The following is a 14912-nucleotide window of genomic DNA, read 5'->3' as shown; positions in this document are numbered from 1 at the left end:
TTGTTTCTTTTTTGCTAGCAGAATATTAATGCAGATTTTGTGTCTCTCTTCCTTAATAGTCCGATACATACTTCTGCATGTCCATGCGTTTGCCAGTGGATGAGGAAGCCTTCGTGAGTAAGTATTTATTGGATGATGTATGGGGATGGGCAGTTACAGGAGGGCAGCTATTTGAAATCAGTGAAAGGTTCTCCTTGATGGTTATGAGCATCTTCATCTTTTACTGTCGGTTTCTAAAATGCATTTATCATGCCTAATGCAGAAACGAACTGGAGAGAGCCACTGAGAGACAAGATTACAAACTGTATCTGGAGAGACTCATGAGTAATAGTAGTTAAGGAGTTGCATGCAGACGTCAATGGCCGTCAATGCCATGTGGTCCCATTTGTATGGTATTGGCTTTCTGTCTGTGGCTGCTTGCTTAATTCCACTCCACTCAACAGACTGTTTATTTACCTGTGGGTTCATGCTGTAAATCGACTGCACTTAGAATCAACATTGGGGAATGTAAGATTTACCTGTCAGACAGGTAGATGGACAGGAAGGAAGGGAGGAGAGGTTGAGAGAAAGAAAGAAGAGAAGGAGGGAGGGAGAAAAGAAGCAACATCAGTCCTGTAGTTTATATACTAGGATGAAAGGACTCTTAAATGGCAGGTCTCCTTCCACAGCAGAGCCTTTAAATAAGATAGGAGAGTGCATCCGCTGTTTTCATCCAGATGGTTTAAATGTAAACATTTCTTATGACAGACTTTAAACTGTTTAGGGAAGAGGTGTGATTGGCAAATTATTCATGGATTTGTCCCATCCTAACCACCCTGTGCTTCATTTTTCTGGCTTGAGATGTTGATTTGGAAGAGAAAGTAATGGTAATGAGAGTTGTACTTCGGTCCCATGAAACCTATCTTCAAGTGGGCTCTCTGAAACGACTATTATGTGAATTGTGAAATGTGTGCAGTAGCCTTGGGGCTGTCTGAGGATGAATTTTCATGAAGTGCTCCACACTAAAAAATAATGCTCCCACAGGACTATACATTATAAACCTAAAAAACCAGGGCAATGTGCATTTATTTATTTTTTTACACATTTTGGTGGTGATCACAACAGAAAACATGACTTACGACAGCACTCTTTACCTCAATTTGCTCCATCTCATTTCTAAGAATGAAAGTCAGACCTTGAGAAGTTGAGTGTTGCCTGACTGGTGTTACTTTGTATAATTGCATGTTACCAATAAAGAAGTTAGAAAGGACAGTGCTCCTAGATCCTGAACTTCAACTTTAAAAATGAAAAATCACTTAAGTTCCTAACTGTAGTGCTTTGAATAACACCAGAGGTGATTTAGGATATAAATTCATCATTAAAAATGTCTACAGTAAGGCTTTCCTCAATTTCATATCCACATTTGAAAGCCTAGGAGAAAATAATATTTACTCATGAAAAGGAATTTTACATGAAGTTTTTTTCTTTACTAATTTTATATTATCTTGTCCAAGTTCAGAAATAGTCTTGATTCCTCATTTCACACTTGCCTTGAAGAGAAGGCCACTCTGAGTACCTGTATAAATATGATAGTTGTGTTCCACAGCAATATTAGAGGTTTCACATTAATGGGTTGCTGATTTGTTTATGAAGGTTGTTGGTAGTATATGATTTCAGAGCTGGTGACTCTGAGGACTTTAAATATATATCCTGGAATGTGTTATTGCTCTCTTAATATAAGTGTGTTTACTTTCACATAATTTAGAATTTAAAAAAGTACAAGTGAATGTATTCAGTCAAGAAAGATATTCACAGGAAGCACATAAAAGGCTATACTGGAACTGGGATGCTAAACATTTCTGCATTTCTTAGGCAACTCTCCTCAAAGATTAAACTGTTCCCAGTTCTAAGGTCCTTAAAGGACCTTTTAAGATTAATAACTATTTTCAGTGTTTCGTCTTTTTTTTTTATTGCTGGGAGGATTGCTTGAATACTAAAGGTTTGTCACCTGTTCAGAACAGCATTGTTTCACCTTCACTGTGAGTCCTTTAATGTACTACTCCCAGGCAATTTGTGGTTACCACTGTGTGCATAGTCCAGCAACCACAGAAGTTTCGGTGTAGGCAAGTCGGAGCTGGGAGAGTGAAGGCCAAAGAGAAGTACCAAGCAATCATTTGTGTAAGGGAATAAATAAGGAAAAATCTGTGTGTATTATCTCACTAATTCTTAGGAACACCCTGCAGGTGGCCCCATTTTATAGTTAGAGAAACAGAGACAAGAGCATCTGTGTTTCTGATTTAATCAGGTGTTAGGACAATAGTTTGGATGGAATCCTTGTTCATACAAACTAATCAGCCCATCACCAGCCATCATTTATTGAGGGCCCACCAGACACTAAGATAAGGAAAGCTAAGCATATTTAAGCCACTTTACAGAAGAGGAAACAGAAGGTCAGAGAGGCTAAGGAACATGCCCAATCTTTTTACTAGCTATGTGTTACCCTACTTGTATGCCATTTAAATCATAACAGATTTGGGCATAGTAATAGTGATACAGGGAAGAAATGAAAGCAGTTATCAAGTGGATAGATGCAGCTGAAATTTAGCAATAGCACATCTCTGTCTTCCTCATATCAAATACAATTATTGTTTCATTTCCTCACCATCATTCCCTACTGAGAGCACTGATCAATTTTGCCAAAAAAGTAAAATAAACTGCAAACCATCCTACAAAATAAAATCCAGTACACATGAAGAGTTAAAGATTTGCAGGAGGAAAAAAAAGCCTGTATGTATAGGTTGTATGTTGGGAGAGTGATAATTCATAGCTTTTCCACACACCCAAAGTGGAAGTTTTGCTAGTGGTAACCAAGGCTTTTCCATACATGAAACTTTAACCTTTATGTGGGTTGTCCCAAATTCTACGCCTCAGGATGCTTTATCAAAGATTAGATATGGTTGAAAATAAAGACTTAGAAAGACCTGTAATACTTAATTTATTCTTTTCTTAAGACATACCCCTTTAAACCTTTTGCTTTTATTGTTTGTGCCTTTTAAATTTAAAGTGGGGTGTGCCCCCCAGGATTTGGTAGGGACTCAATAATTGCTTGCTTAATACATGACTAACACTAAAAAAGTATTCTGTTTGGCCATTTTCTAAGGCAACATATCGAATAGTTGACCACTTACCCTTTTGCTTCTTATTGAATTAAATGAATAATTGCTTTTTGAGAAAAGCTAATTGTTTATAAATTGAGCAAACTTAAAAAATTCTGCTGTGTGCCAGTTATTGGGCTAGGCAATGTGAATATGAGGTATGATACAAATTCATGGAAATCACGGCCTGGCTGAATTCTAGAAGACAAGAATACAAATGTCAGAACATGAGAAAAGGACTTTCTCCTTGTGCTTTTCAAATATCTGAAGAAAACCACAAAAGGCAGAGTACAAGTCATATTGCTGATTAGGACTAAAACAAACTCTCTTGATGGTATTGAAAGCCAAAATTGCATTTGAATAATTTATAATTTTGGCTTTATATATATGGGACTAGTTATGTAATTCATTTTAGATAAACATGCTTCTTAATTTGAGAAGATATTATCACAGTTGTCATGGTATTAAATGTGCATATACCTGTCATATTTACATGTGAGCACACACGTCATCTTTGATGTGTTTATATGTGTATATTGAATTAATAAATGTGAATTAAAGTAGGCATTGGGGAAATGCTGTAATGATGAAGATAAGTATAATTTTTACATTTTTAACAAAATTGTAGCTTTCCCTAGAGTATTGCTTTTGTTTATTGTTTTAATAAGAAAGCACAGAATTGGAGTGGGTGAGGCTATGATAACATCTGTGTTGGACCACTACACTGTGATGCTGTCTAAAAGGTGTTTTACAGACACTCAGAGGAATTGGCTCTGACAGCAGCCCACTCAGCCAAGAAATCTGACTGTCATTTTCATCCACTTGCTTTCCCTCACATGGATGACCAGTAAATAAATGTGTCTTTTCCTTAGTGAATGATGGCAGGTCCCTATCTATCAAATTGTACTATACAAATGAGATAGAAGCCATTGAATTTAGAAATAGATGAAATTAATCTAATGATTCATTGCTTTTCATTTTCTTGGGATTCTCTCTCAAATGTAGAACATTTTCTACTGCAAAATTGAATAGGTAGTCTTGAATATTACCAAATGTGACATTTCAAAAACAAAGCACCTGTCAGGTGATGTTGGGAACACTTCGAAAACTGCAAATATCTTCTAATTTTGATCATGCTTATGGGTTACTAGTGTGGCTATAGAGACCAAGGAATTTCAGGGTACAGTGTTTAGATACCCACATTCTGTGGCTTTGACAGCAATAAATAGAAGGGTTTGTGTGTGTACATGTGTGTGAATCCTCATCAACATGCAATCACTCTGTCACCTGTCTGCTTCCAGTTAGTTCTGCATATCCTTTCCTTTCTCTCATCACCTAGGATTTTCTCCAACATGAATAATGTGGTCTCTGTTTCCCACATGACTCTTAGGTACCTTCCAGCAGGCACCCTCAGAGACTTTTCTAATTTCTTAGTGAAAACTACTTTGAGAGAGGTGCAGTAGCACAAGTGAGACACACCATACTAGAGGTCTCTGATGAGTGGGTAAAACCTAATATGCTTGGTCATAATCATGTAAGAGAAGCTTTTGCTAGTATATCCTGTCTCAGAGTATTTCTTGAATGTCCTATACCTTTTGATCACCTAAATACCCACATTTCCAACATGACAACTTGAAGAACCCTACGGTTTTCTCAAGTAATGAAAAAGGGAAGCAGGGGAACAGGAACAATTTCATTATATTTTATATAGCTGAGAGTTCAGACTGTCTTCAATTAGATGCATCTAGAGATCACCAAAAAGGAACTGACGTGTTGGCAGAGCTGTTCTAATGCAGTATTGTCAAAATGTCCCCTGCCCTAGTTCCAGGAAAATGGGCAGTTCAGAAAGCCATGTTTGACTTCAGATTTGATGTGTAAATGTTGGTGAAAGGTTCATGCATTTTGACTGCCATTCTCAAGTAGCCATTTCAGCTATTTCATCAGAGACAACTTCAGTGGCCAACTCTAAAAAGGTCAGTATGTTCTAATCAGAGAAAATTCCATGTGAGGGACAAGGTTTGACCTCAAATTTGGAAATATGGTCTGTTTGGATCTATAGAGTGGGGATGAAAATTCCAGCAGCCAGTGGTTTGATCAACTCAGGAGTACAGAGCACTAGGATGAGTCACCTGTTGCATGGCCACATACAAGTTACTCGACCTCTCTCTCCTCAATGCTCATCTCTTTGAGGGGAAAGGAACACTCCGTAGGGTCACAGTGAGAGTGAACTGGCTGGCACAGGATCAGCCCTCAGCAGATGCTAGCGGTTGTGGTCACTGAGGGAGGAGAGTTGTCCATGGAGAGTGCATGGAGAGAGAGTACGTGGCAACAGGTCAGGCTGGGAAACGCATGCGATTCTGTGCATGGCCTCCTGCAAACACAAGAAGGGAATATGGGTTTGGTTCTGCAGGAAGTTAACAGGGGACTGTTACAGGGATGACATTATAAAAACAGGGCTTAATGAAGCTTACACCATTTTATCTTGCATAGCCTGGCTGATAAAGTCTGTTTATTGATTATTTAGTTGGTTTTGGCATATACCAAAAAGTTCCATTTTAAAAGGTATTAGATGTTTAATTCTTTTTTGTGCTGAAATTCCTTTACTTAGAGGTAAGGATTATTTCATTTTAAATTTCAATTCAATTTATAGGCTTGCTCAGGTATCTTATTTCTTGGTTAATTTGGCAATAGCAGTTTGTGAGTCCCCATAAAACACTTGAAGGATTCTTCCTGAATTGTACATCATTGTCCATATTAGTGAGGGCTAATGACAATTTCTCTATTAAGTTTTCTTATTAAAAATGTTCAAGCAAAAGGTCTTTGTGTAGAATTGCTTTATGATTATGTGGGAAGCTGGTGGAAGACAATATAATACACCTTTGCTGTGGGTTTTTAACATGGTGCCAAATGGACTATACTGCTGTGAGCTTTATATTTATCTGAACCTTTCTGGCCCAACTGCAAGGTTATGAACATTAAGGCTGATCATATCCTACACTTAAATTACAATTTAGAGCATTATCTTCAGTTTCTATGAATGGTTTTTGAAGTATAATCTTATTTTTTGGAAATAAAGAAATGTTTATGGGAATGATATTAAGATTTGGGGACCTGTAATTTAAAAGAAAATTTTGACAACTCTTTTATGTATTGTTTCTTGAACCTTACACCTCTCTATTCTCTCAATATTGAATATGGCTGGAAAGCACTATTCCAGCCTTATATATATTTATTTGCATTCTTCAGACCTCAACGCTTAAACAGTTTTAGTTGATATAACTAAAATTGTCAGATGTAATGCAGAGTTCCAGTGATCTCTTTTTGTAAAATAATTCTAAAGGGCCAACAAATTTTTACCTTCAGAAATTCTTCTTATAAATTCATTTTGAAAGAAACCTGGTTTTCACTGTTTGCCCTGTACATTTAAAAAAGCAACTGAATCCAAAGTAACTAAGAGGAGTTAACTAAACTCTAAGTCTGCTCATCAAACAGAGTATATTCAGCCACTAAAAACGTTGACTGTAGTCAGAATTACCTGTGATTCACCTGTGAAACTTTTCATAGATGCGCTTGCCCAGAATGACCTTTGGAGCTTTAAATGAGATATTATTGGGGGAGAGGCAGGACTGATCTAAGACCAATCTTGAGCACCTGTATTTTCAACAAACTCCATAGGTAATTCTAATGCACAGCACTAGCTGAAAAGTACTGTACACAAAAACTATTTAATAACATATGAAAATATCCACAGATTATGAAATAAACCCTTTACTTGTATGTAATATGATTCCACTGGGAGACAAAAAGAAATAAAGTTAACAATGATTCTCTCTAATGATATAGTCAAGCAGCTCCTAGAATGCCTAAGTTCTGGAGATCCAAACTTTGATATAGTTATCCACGGTCTGTAGTATTCCTCTCCTGCACATCTTTAGCTAAATATCATCCCTCCCATTTCCAATGATAATTCAGGATTGGCAATACATAGATGAATATCTCCTAAATTTCTCACAGCTCCACTTGGCTGTGTAGATTCTTCAAAATCTTTCCATGTCCTGGATCTGGCAGATGCATCAAAATTTGACATACAGAATTGCATATCCTCTTGGAAAGGAAAAATGGAGAGAAATCCAAGTGCAACATGAAATTCCCTCCTAGGTCACTTTCTTAGAGAATGGTATGACCCTGACTGTCGTCTGATGTTAGCTAAAGGAGGCCATAAATCCCAAACAACCTCGTGCAGTCAGAACAAATTTTGCTTAGAACTCCAGAAAATGGACCTAGGTATCTCTCTGCTCAATATGTTGTCCACACACATATTTTCAAGTCTTTCATTTCCGAAGACATTATCCCTTGAGAAATCCTCCACCCTATGCATGCCCCATGCCATTACACTTCCTTTAATCAACACACGTGAGTCACTGATTCTGGTCTTAGTTGCTCAGAAGTATTTGGTTCCCAAGGACTTACACTTCCTTACTATAAACTTTTCCCTCATCTTATACATCAGGTGGTCTGAACTGTTAACACCCGTTGTGACTGAAATAAGCAACTGTCATCTTATTATTGGGGCAGAAGTGTTGGTGACACTTTTAATCTTATCGGGTATATTCCCTTGCCTCACAAGCCTGTGGCTTTGCTTGCTTGTCACCATCCCAAAGCTGTCTGTTTATTCTGCCTGTCAGAACTGCATACTCAAACGCAATTGTTTTCATTACTATCCTCTAGCTCTCTTCCTGCTAGATTCTTTATTTCTTTGGTGGAGAATGGGAGAAAACAAAATAAGAAGCAATTTCTTTTGAGATGCGATTTTAAAACATTCTTTCCATTATTTTCCAACATTTTGTGTATGTGTTGAAATCTCCACCATAGTCGTATGTGTATCCTGTGCCCAAAGGACCTCCTTCTTATTCACTAGGGGTGGGAACTTCTTTTGCAAAGCCAGGAATAATAAGTAGAAATAGAGCAAACCCAGAAAATGAACTTGTCAGCCTAATCTTTTCCTTTTTGACCCCTCCCCACCACTGGCAGCAGGCCTTTCAATGAAATTGTCCTGCTTTATTTTATGGCATCTACTGTTCATTTTATATTTACATTTTGATATGCCGTTCCTTCTGCTGGAGGTATTTTTCATTTCAACTTGCAATGAATTGTATTTTGAGCTATAATTATATAATACTTTGACATTGTAGTCTTTCTTTAGGATATGAAAAAATGGCTAGTTGCTTGTTTTGAATCTGTATCCATAATTTACTAAGCATTTAAATTAGATCTTGAGTTTTTGGAGGAATGTATGTGTCAGTGAGTAAGATTTTATGAGAGAGAACTCTGAAGAATTTTCTTTTACTACCACAAGATATTGATTTGTTTCTAATCATAGAAACTGAAATTAAACAGCTATCTAGTAAGAGTTCAATGTGGAGCAAAGAAGCATGTCAGTAGGAGAAAAAAATCAGAAAATGGCTAGAGAAGTTACACTTTGAATAATTTTTGCCTGTTACATTGCAAGAACATTTAGAAGACACTCTTGCATAAGCAGGAACCCAGGCAGAACGTTTGGCTTTCCTTCTTAATAAAAAACCACAGAGACTGTATGTTGTCTTCATGACCTATTCCTCTCCCAAAAGGTCTCCTCTCTGTCCTGAATCTTTTGTTTAATATTTCATTTTATAAATTTCATGATAGTCCACTCATGTTCCAAAAAAGATTTTTGCCTTGTTTCACAGCAGCATACACATGCTGCATTCATACAGAAAGACACCGCGTTGGGGTCTACGGCACAGATCCTGACAGCTCAGGACTTGAGGACAGTTTAGGACTTTGCCTAAAACTCTGTCCAGAGCCTTCTCTGTGGTTCCTACTCTGGTGCTTTTGTCCATCCTCATGGCTTCAGGGCTCAATTATTGAATGATTCTCAAATAAGTAATTCTCAGACCTCTCTCGTGAACAGGAGTCACAGAATTCTAATCTGTTGGATATTTCCACCTGGATTTTTAGCTGACACCTCAAATTCAATGTTGTTTTGTATCTAGCATTTTAATTATTGATAAAATGCACTTAGCCTTGTTGGTTTCTTACCCGAATTCCCTGAATGATTCAATCTTAGAAAACCTATTCATATAGTCAACCCATAATAAAAGAAACTAAGGGGGATGGCACCATATGATCAGCTGCAGAGGTCTGAAAAAGCAGGGGAGTCAGACTGTTGTTGACAAACTCTTCACGGATCGGCATAGGGATATTAAAAAAAAAAGAATAGGAGGTGGATACAGTCTGACCAAAAAGTTACAAATGTCCATAGAGTGATATAAGCCATTTGATAAAAATGTGATTGCAAATTGCATCACATTCCAAAATAAATTTAAAGTGAATGAAAGACAAAGGCCAGGTACTCCCACCTCATGGCTTTTTCAGTTTTCCTTCTGCCAAAATGATCTCCTGGGAAGATTCTGGAAGGGAGGAAGGAAATCCTTCACTCAACTTGAGAGTGAGTCTGTGGAGACAGACAGAATCCCTTTTCTTCCTCTGTGTCATGTTTGGTAACAATAAAATTTTCTATGATTTGTGAACTTTTGTAACTGCCAATTGATTCTTTTCTTCCAAAGTATCACTCCAATGTCCTAGGCTTGCTGCATTTTTTTCGTAATAGAAAACAAAGCCTCAAATTATATCCAGTCCGTTTTCTAGTCATCCTCTCTGTACTTTTTTAAATGGTGGTGTGAAAATCTCAAGATGTGATTTTTAGGCTGTAATTCTTATTTTCTAGGCAATAAATGAAAGGCTTTATATTTCTCTATAAGTTGTGAGTCAAGATGGCTCATAGTAGGCTCCCTGTGTCTTTTGATCAACCACCCTTTTGCAAATCATTGTGTTATAGTTTGATGTAGAACATCTTTTATTTTATAGATACTTATGCTTCAGAAATACATTTTAGCAATGAATAATGCTTTATGAATTTTATCAGCCAGCCAAAAAAAGAGCTAAAAGATGCAGTTTCACACCAGGGACTTAAGATGATTTTAGACCATTTAGCATTTTTAGTGTGTAAAGGTGACTTGTAAACAGTCTCAGTAGGCCAGCATTTCAAATGTGGTCAAACAGGGATGGGCCCAAACCAAACCAGAAAAGAGGCTCATGCCCAATATTTACCATACATAATATAGTATCATTTATTTTTTATTTTTCATTGTTTTACCTCTGAATGGATTTTTGTTTATTTTAATGTCTTTCAACCACTATTATTAAGAGAAAAAGAGAAATGTCATTGCATAAGTTTCAGTATCCCTTTAACAAGTGCATAGTGCTCATCCAGGATGGTAATTTTCCCTCTTTTATATTTTCGTAAAGGTACACTTTCCACTTTTTCTTTTCTAAAAAATCTATTTCCGTATCACATCCCAGCGACCAGCGTTATGTTTAGATGATAATAAGTTTGTGTCATGAATCCTTTTGCTCATGTTTTGACCACTCGCTGTGGCTTTTGTTGCAGTACAATGTTGCACAGTGTTTTTATGGTACTCAGCACTCTACTGAAATCGGGAAGGGAATATATTGTGACCATATAGCCTGGAGCTTTCATTTTATACCCACATAATGCTCTCAACAATTTAAAAGGAGCCTTCTATTGAAAAGTTTGTGGGTATATGTCTAGTTTCAGTGTATTATTTTTTTCTCTTTTGTTTTATAATAGTTTACTATCCTACTAAATTAAATTATCAAATCATGCTCACCATAAGGAGTAAGGTAATTTATACAACCAGGGCATTCTATCATAAGAACATGAGAACATCTTTGTTATACAGCTGTATGAACTGTTTAAAAATGCATGATTGTCTCCTGTGACAATCGTGCACAGAGGTGTGGCTTTATATTCACATTCATGCACCATTTTCTCTTTAACAGTTGACTTCAGACCTCATGCCAGCATGGATACTGTCCATCACATGTTACTTTTTGGATGCAATATGCCTTCATCCACTGGAAGTTACTGGTAAGGGTTGATGGGCTCTTAGTACAAAGGGGCATAGGAAATACGTGTTTTTTTAATAAATACAAAGTGCATCTGTTCAAGTATTTTAAAACTGAGTAATTAATAGGCAGAATATTTCCTTTTTAGAAAAGAGTATTGTTCTTTCGCATCCTGTGGTTATCAGGTTTGATTATCAGTTATTTAGTCTGCTGTGGAACACATCCACTGGGCTTTGTCACTGACTTAATATATGTGTTGGTTGTCATAGATAGTGTGTCAGGGTGCAGACAGCTTGTAAAGAAAGACTGAAAAGTTAGATAATGGATTCTCCGATGTTTATTTTTTTTGTAAGTTCATGATTCAACCCAAAGAGCTCCCTAGCTCTGTTCACTGAGCATTCTTTTATCTCGGACACTGTGCTAGGTCATCTGTATACAGATATATTTCACTTTATCCAACATCTCTGCAAAGCAAGGAGTATTATCCCCACTTTACAGATGAGAAGCCTGAAGCTCAGAAATTCAGTAACTTGCTCAAGGAAACACAGCTGATTGGTCAGACCAGGACTGAATCCTAGGTTTTCTGGTTCCAAATCCAAAGTTATTTCCATTTCACCACACTGCTTCCCATTTCTTCAAGCAACTGTTGCAGTTTTAAGAATCTATTTTAATCACTGGGTGAGTCTTAGTATCATGTCATACACAATCAGTAAACATGTATTAAATGCCTGTATTATACCAGAACTCAGCAGGTGCTGGGGAGGTTCTAGGATAGATATGTTTTCTACCTTCAGAAGCTTACACCATAATTATGGTTTGAGACCTTCCCTGTCATTTTGGTGTTCATGAAGATCAGTGAACTTTGAAAATAACCATGCATACTAACCCTAGTATTTTGCACCTATAGCCAGAATCACTTTATATATATAACAGTCCAGAATGACTAGTATGTCTTGCTTTGCATTGAGAAGGGATCTGTTTTGTGATCCTGTCCCTGCATAGTCATGTAGACTGGTAGACCTTTCTTTGTGCATCCTAATATTCACCAGGCTGATATGAGACACACAGCAAATGCTTTCTGGTGGTTTCTATAATTGTAATATGTATTTGGAATTGTTAAAAGCACAGGGCAATTAGTGGAAATCTCCGTGGACCAAGTACCATCAAAGCATTTGTTAAGAGGCTTAAGTTATTTGATGAAAGGGGCATATCATATAGGAACCCAGCTCACGTGACTAGGTTTATGTAAAATGGAGTCAGCAAATCACATTTAATACCCTTTCATATCAACATTCCAGTTTTTGTTCTTCAGTCAATTTTTGTGAATAAGATTCTGGGATTAAAAGCTAACTTTGTGACAGCTTTTTCTGAATCTTATTCAGCAAATCACATCCCTTGTCTTTTATGTTTTAAAAATATTTATTCTGAAATTAGCCATATTTCCCTTTGTATTAGAATTAGTGAAAATAGCTAGGAAGGATGTAAGCTTTTGAAAAATGCTTTGACTTCACTTTGGTTAAAGAAAATGAGTGAGAAAATAAAACACCGTTTACATGTTATTATGATTCTAATTGTTAAGAAAAATTATATAAAATGAACTAAGCCTAGTTCACTGTTCTCATGTTAAGGGAATATTAGAGCCAACACATTGTTTTAGCCCTTTAAAAATATTTATTAGTATTCTTAAATATACTATTTTGAAATTAAGTCTATTAAATACGTTTTCAAAAAGACTTCCTTTGGGGAAAGAGAATTCAAAGAAAAATACAAAGGAAAGTGAAAACAGCAATTTTGAATAAAGTAATTGTTACACATAGTATTTTGCTAAAATTATTTCTTGAAAGGCAACATAGTAGAGTAAAAGAATAGCGAACCAACCAGCTAAATTCCCCCCTGGGTGAATTATGTATTCCCTGGTGGGATGCATGGTTTCTTCACTTTAGCAGGGGACTAACACTGGATCATTTATAGAACTCCTTTATGTTCTAGAATTTAATATAAATTGCATGCAAATGCTGAGTCAGACTGGAAAGGCATCATTGTTGGGAGTTGGAGGTATGTGCCCTGTCTGACTCACTTCAAGCAGGCAGCCCACTGTTTTGCCATTCAGTTGCTTCACTGAGTAATTCAAATTCCCACATCATTTTAAGTGGATTTTAAAACTCTGCCTTGCAGCCCATATTCCCACTTAATATACAGATTTGTTATAATTGACTTAATAACCATATAAGGGCAATAATTAATGCTATTATTTATGTTCTTTTAACCAAGCCCAAAGTGCTTGTCTAACATTTAAAAGTAGAACCTTTTCACTATTTTTATGTAGGATCTGTTCAATATCTGTTCAAACTAGGAGAAATGCTAGGAGATAAACTAGATAAGTAAAACTGTCCTAGTGACTCTGACTTCCACACTCCAGCCTTATTCTCCATTTAAAGATGGTGTAGACTTTTTAATCCCCCAGTATTTGGCAAAATCCATGCCTCTTGAAAGCATTAGAGCTCACAGGGTATTTCATGGGCTGAACTCAGGTGCTTCACAAAAACACCCTCGACCTCCAGCCCCAGTGCCACACAGGCTCAGCCTTGGAGACGGTTGGTGGATACTTTCTAGCTGCTAGCCTCTTACCCTCCCACCTGAATTATACTACTAATGACAAAAATCAGTGTCAAAAGCCTTGTGTTATTTTTCTATAATGTTTGACTTATAGAATTTTTCCCACTCATTTCTCAGTTCCAAGTCTTTTCTTCAATTGCTCCAAGAATACAGACAGTGCTTAAATGAAGATGTGCAAACTTTCACATATATTTTTGGTTATGATGCCTATGATGGTTTTTGATGCTTAAGAATATCAAGAACTCATTCACACTCTAGGGAAATCTTTATGGGAAAACAAACCTGTTATAGTGAAAGAAGGAAAAACTAATAATCTATTTTAGCCCCAAAAGGTCAAGCTCGGATTTCTTGTCTTTTCTGTTAGTTTGGACCACCCCGTTTTCACTTGAGTGTTCTATTCTCAGTGCCAGCAGGTTGGCAAATAGGTGTACGTCTCTAATAAAGTAAACATTTTTCCCCGGAAATTATGAGGTTGTACTTCATCCCTTGTCTTCAGGCAGCACTTTTAATATGAAGGCAAAGAGCTATTTTGATGATGCTTCACTGCTTTGCTGCCCTCCTTTGCTCTTGTAATTGCCTCTTTCTTCTGTTCATTAAAATATATTTACAGTTATATTAAGTTTACAGGAAAATAGTAGACACAGCATGAAGCAGTTTTCATTATGTAGTCATTTTAATTTTCAAGGTTTTTTTTCCCTCTGCACAGATCCCAGTCTTTGTGTCTCATTCCAAATTAGCAGCTCACACTGGTAATGTGTCTAGTTAATTATATGCATGTGCATTTAAATTGCATACATTGATGCAAACCTTTTAATATACTGTGGGGTGGTCCCTTTATAGTTAGAGTGGGCCTAGTGCTCAATTCCAAATTAACATACCTCTCAAGGATGCAAATAAGGACCAGCTGATGGAAAAGCAGAGGCTCTTCTGGCCCATGGGAAGAAGGCACGTACCTGTCATATGTAACCCTCAAACCTTCTTTCCCAGGCTTTTAAAGGAGAAAACAATTACCCGTATCTAGGGACCAAAGGAAAGTCCTAGCACCAAGACTGGAGCAAGTGCAGCAATAATATGATTTATGGAACTCTTGGTGCTTGCAGACTTAATTCAAAGTGTAGCAATTCTGCATTTCCCAGATTTGTTGGTTGAATACGAGACACAAGTGAGCAGATGCTCTTTGGGTTTTTAGGGTCA

At 36.9% G+C, this 14912-nt stretch overlaps 1 protein-coding gene across 15 annotated transcripts in view; it reads left to right on the top strand.

Moving 5' to 3' along the window:
* The window catches only part of PAM (peptidylglycine alpha-amidating monooxygenase), a 274025-nt gene that overhangs the window by 159265 nt on the left and 99848 nt on the right, over nucleotides 1-14912 (top strand). For all 15 annotated transcript variants that reach the window (XM_036886992.2, XM_036886990.2, XM_036886997.2 and 12 more), the window contains 2 exons: nucleotides 60-117; nucleotides 11037-11124. In XM_036886992.2, coding sequence (XP_036742887.2) covers nucleotides 60-117; nucleotides 11037-11124 — 146 coding nt within the window. The remainder of the gene's footprint in view (nucleotides 1-59; nucleotides 118-11036; nucleotides 11125-14912) is intronic.

This window comes from Manis pentadactyla, chromosome 2 (genome assembly GCF_030020395.1).
Source record: "Manis pentadactyla isolate mManPen7 chromosome 2, mManPen7.hap1, whole genome shotgun sequence".
In the NCBI taxonomy this organism is placed as follows: Eukaryota; Metazoa; Chordata; class Mammalia; order Pholidota; family Manidae; genus Manis; species Manis pentadactyla.
Note: the sequence above shows the minus strand (reverse complement) of the source record. Positions and strands in the feature narration are given on the sequence as shown.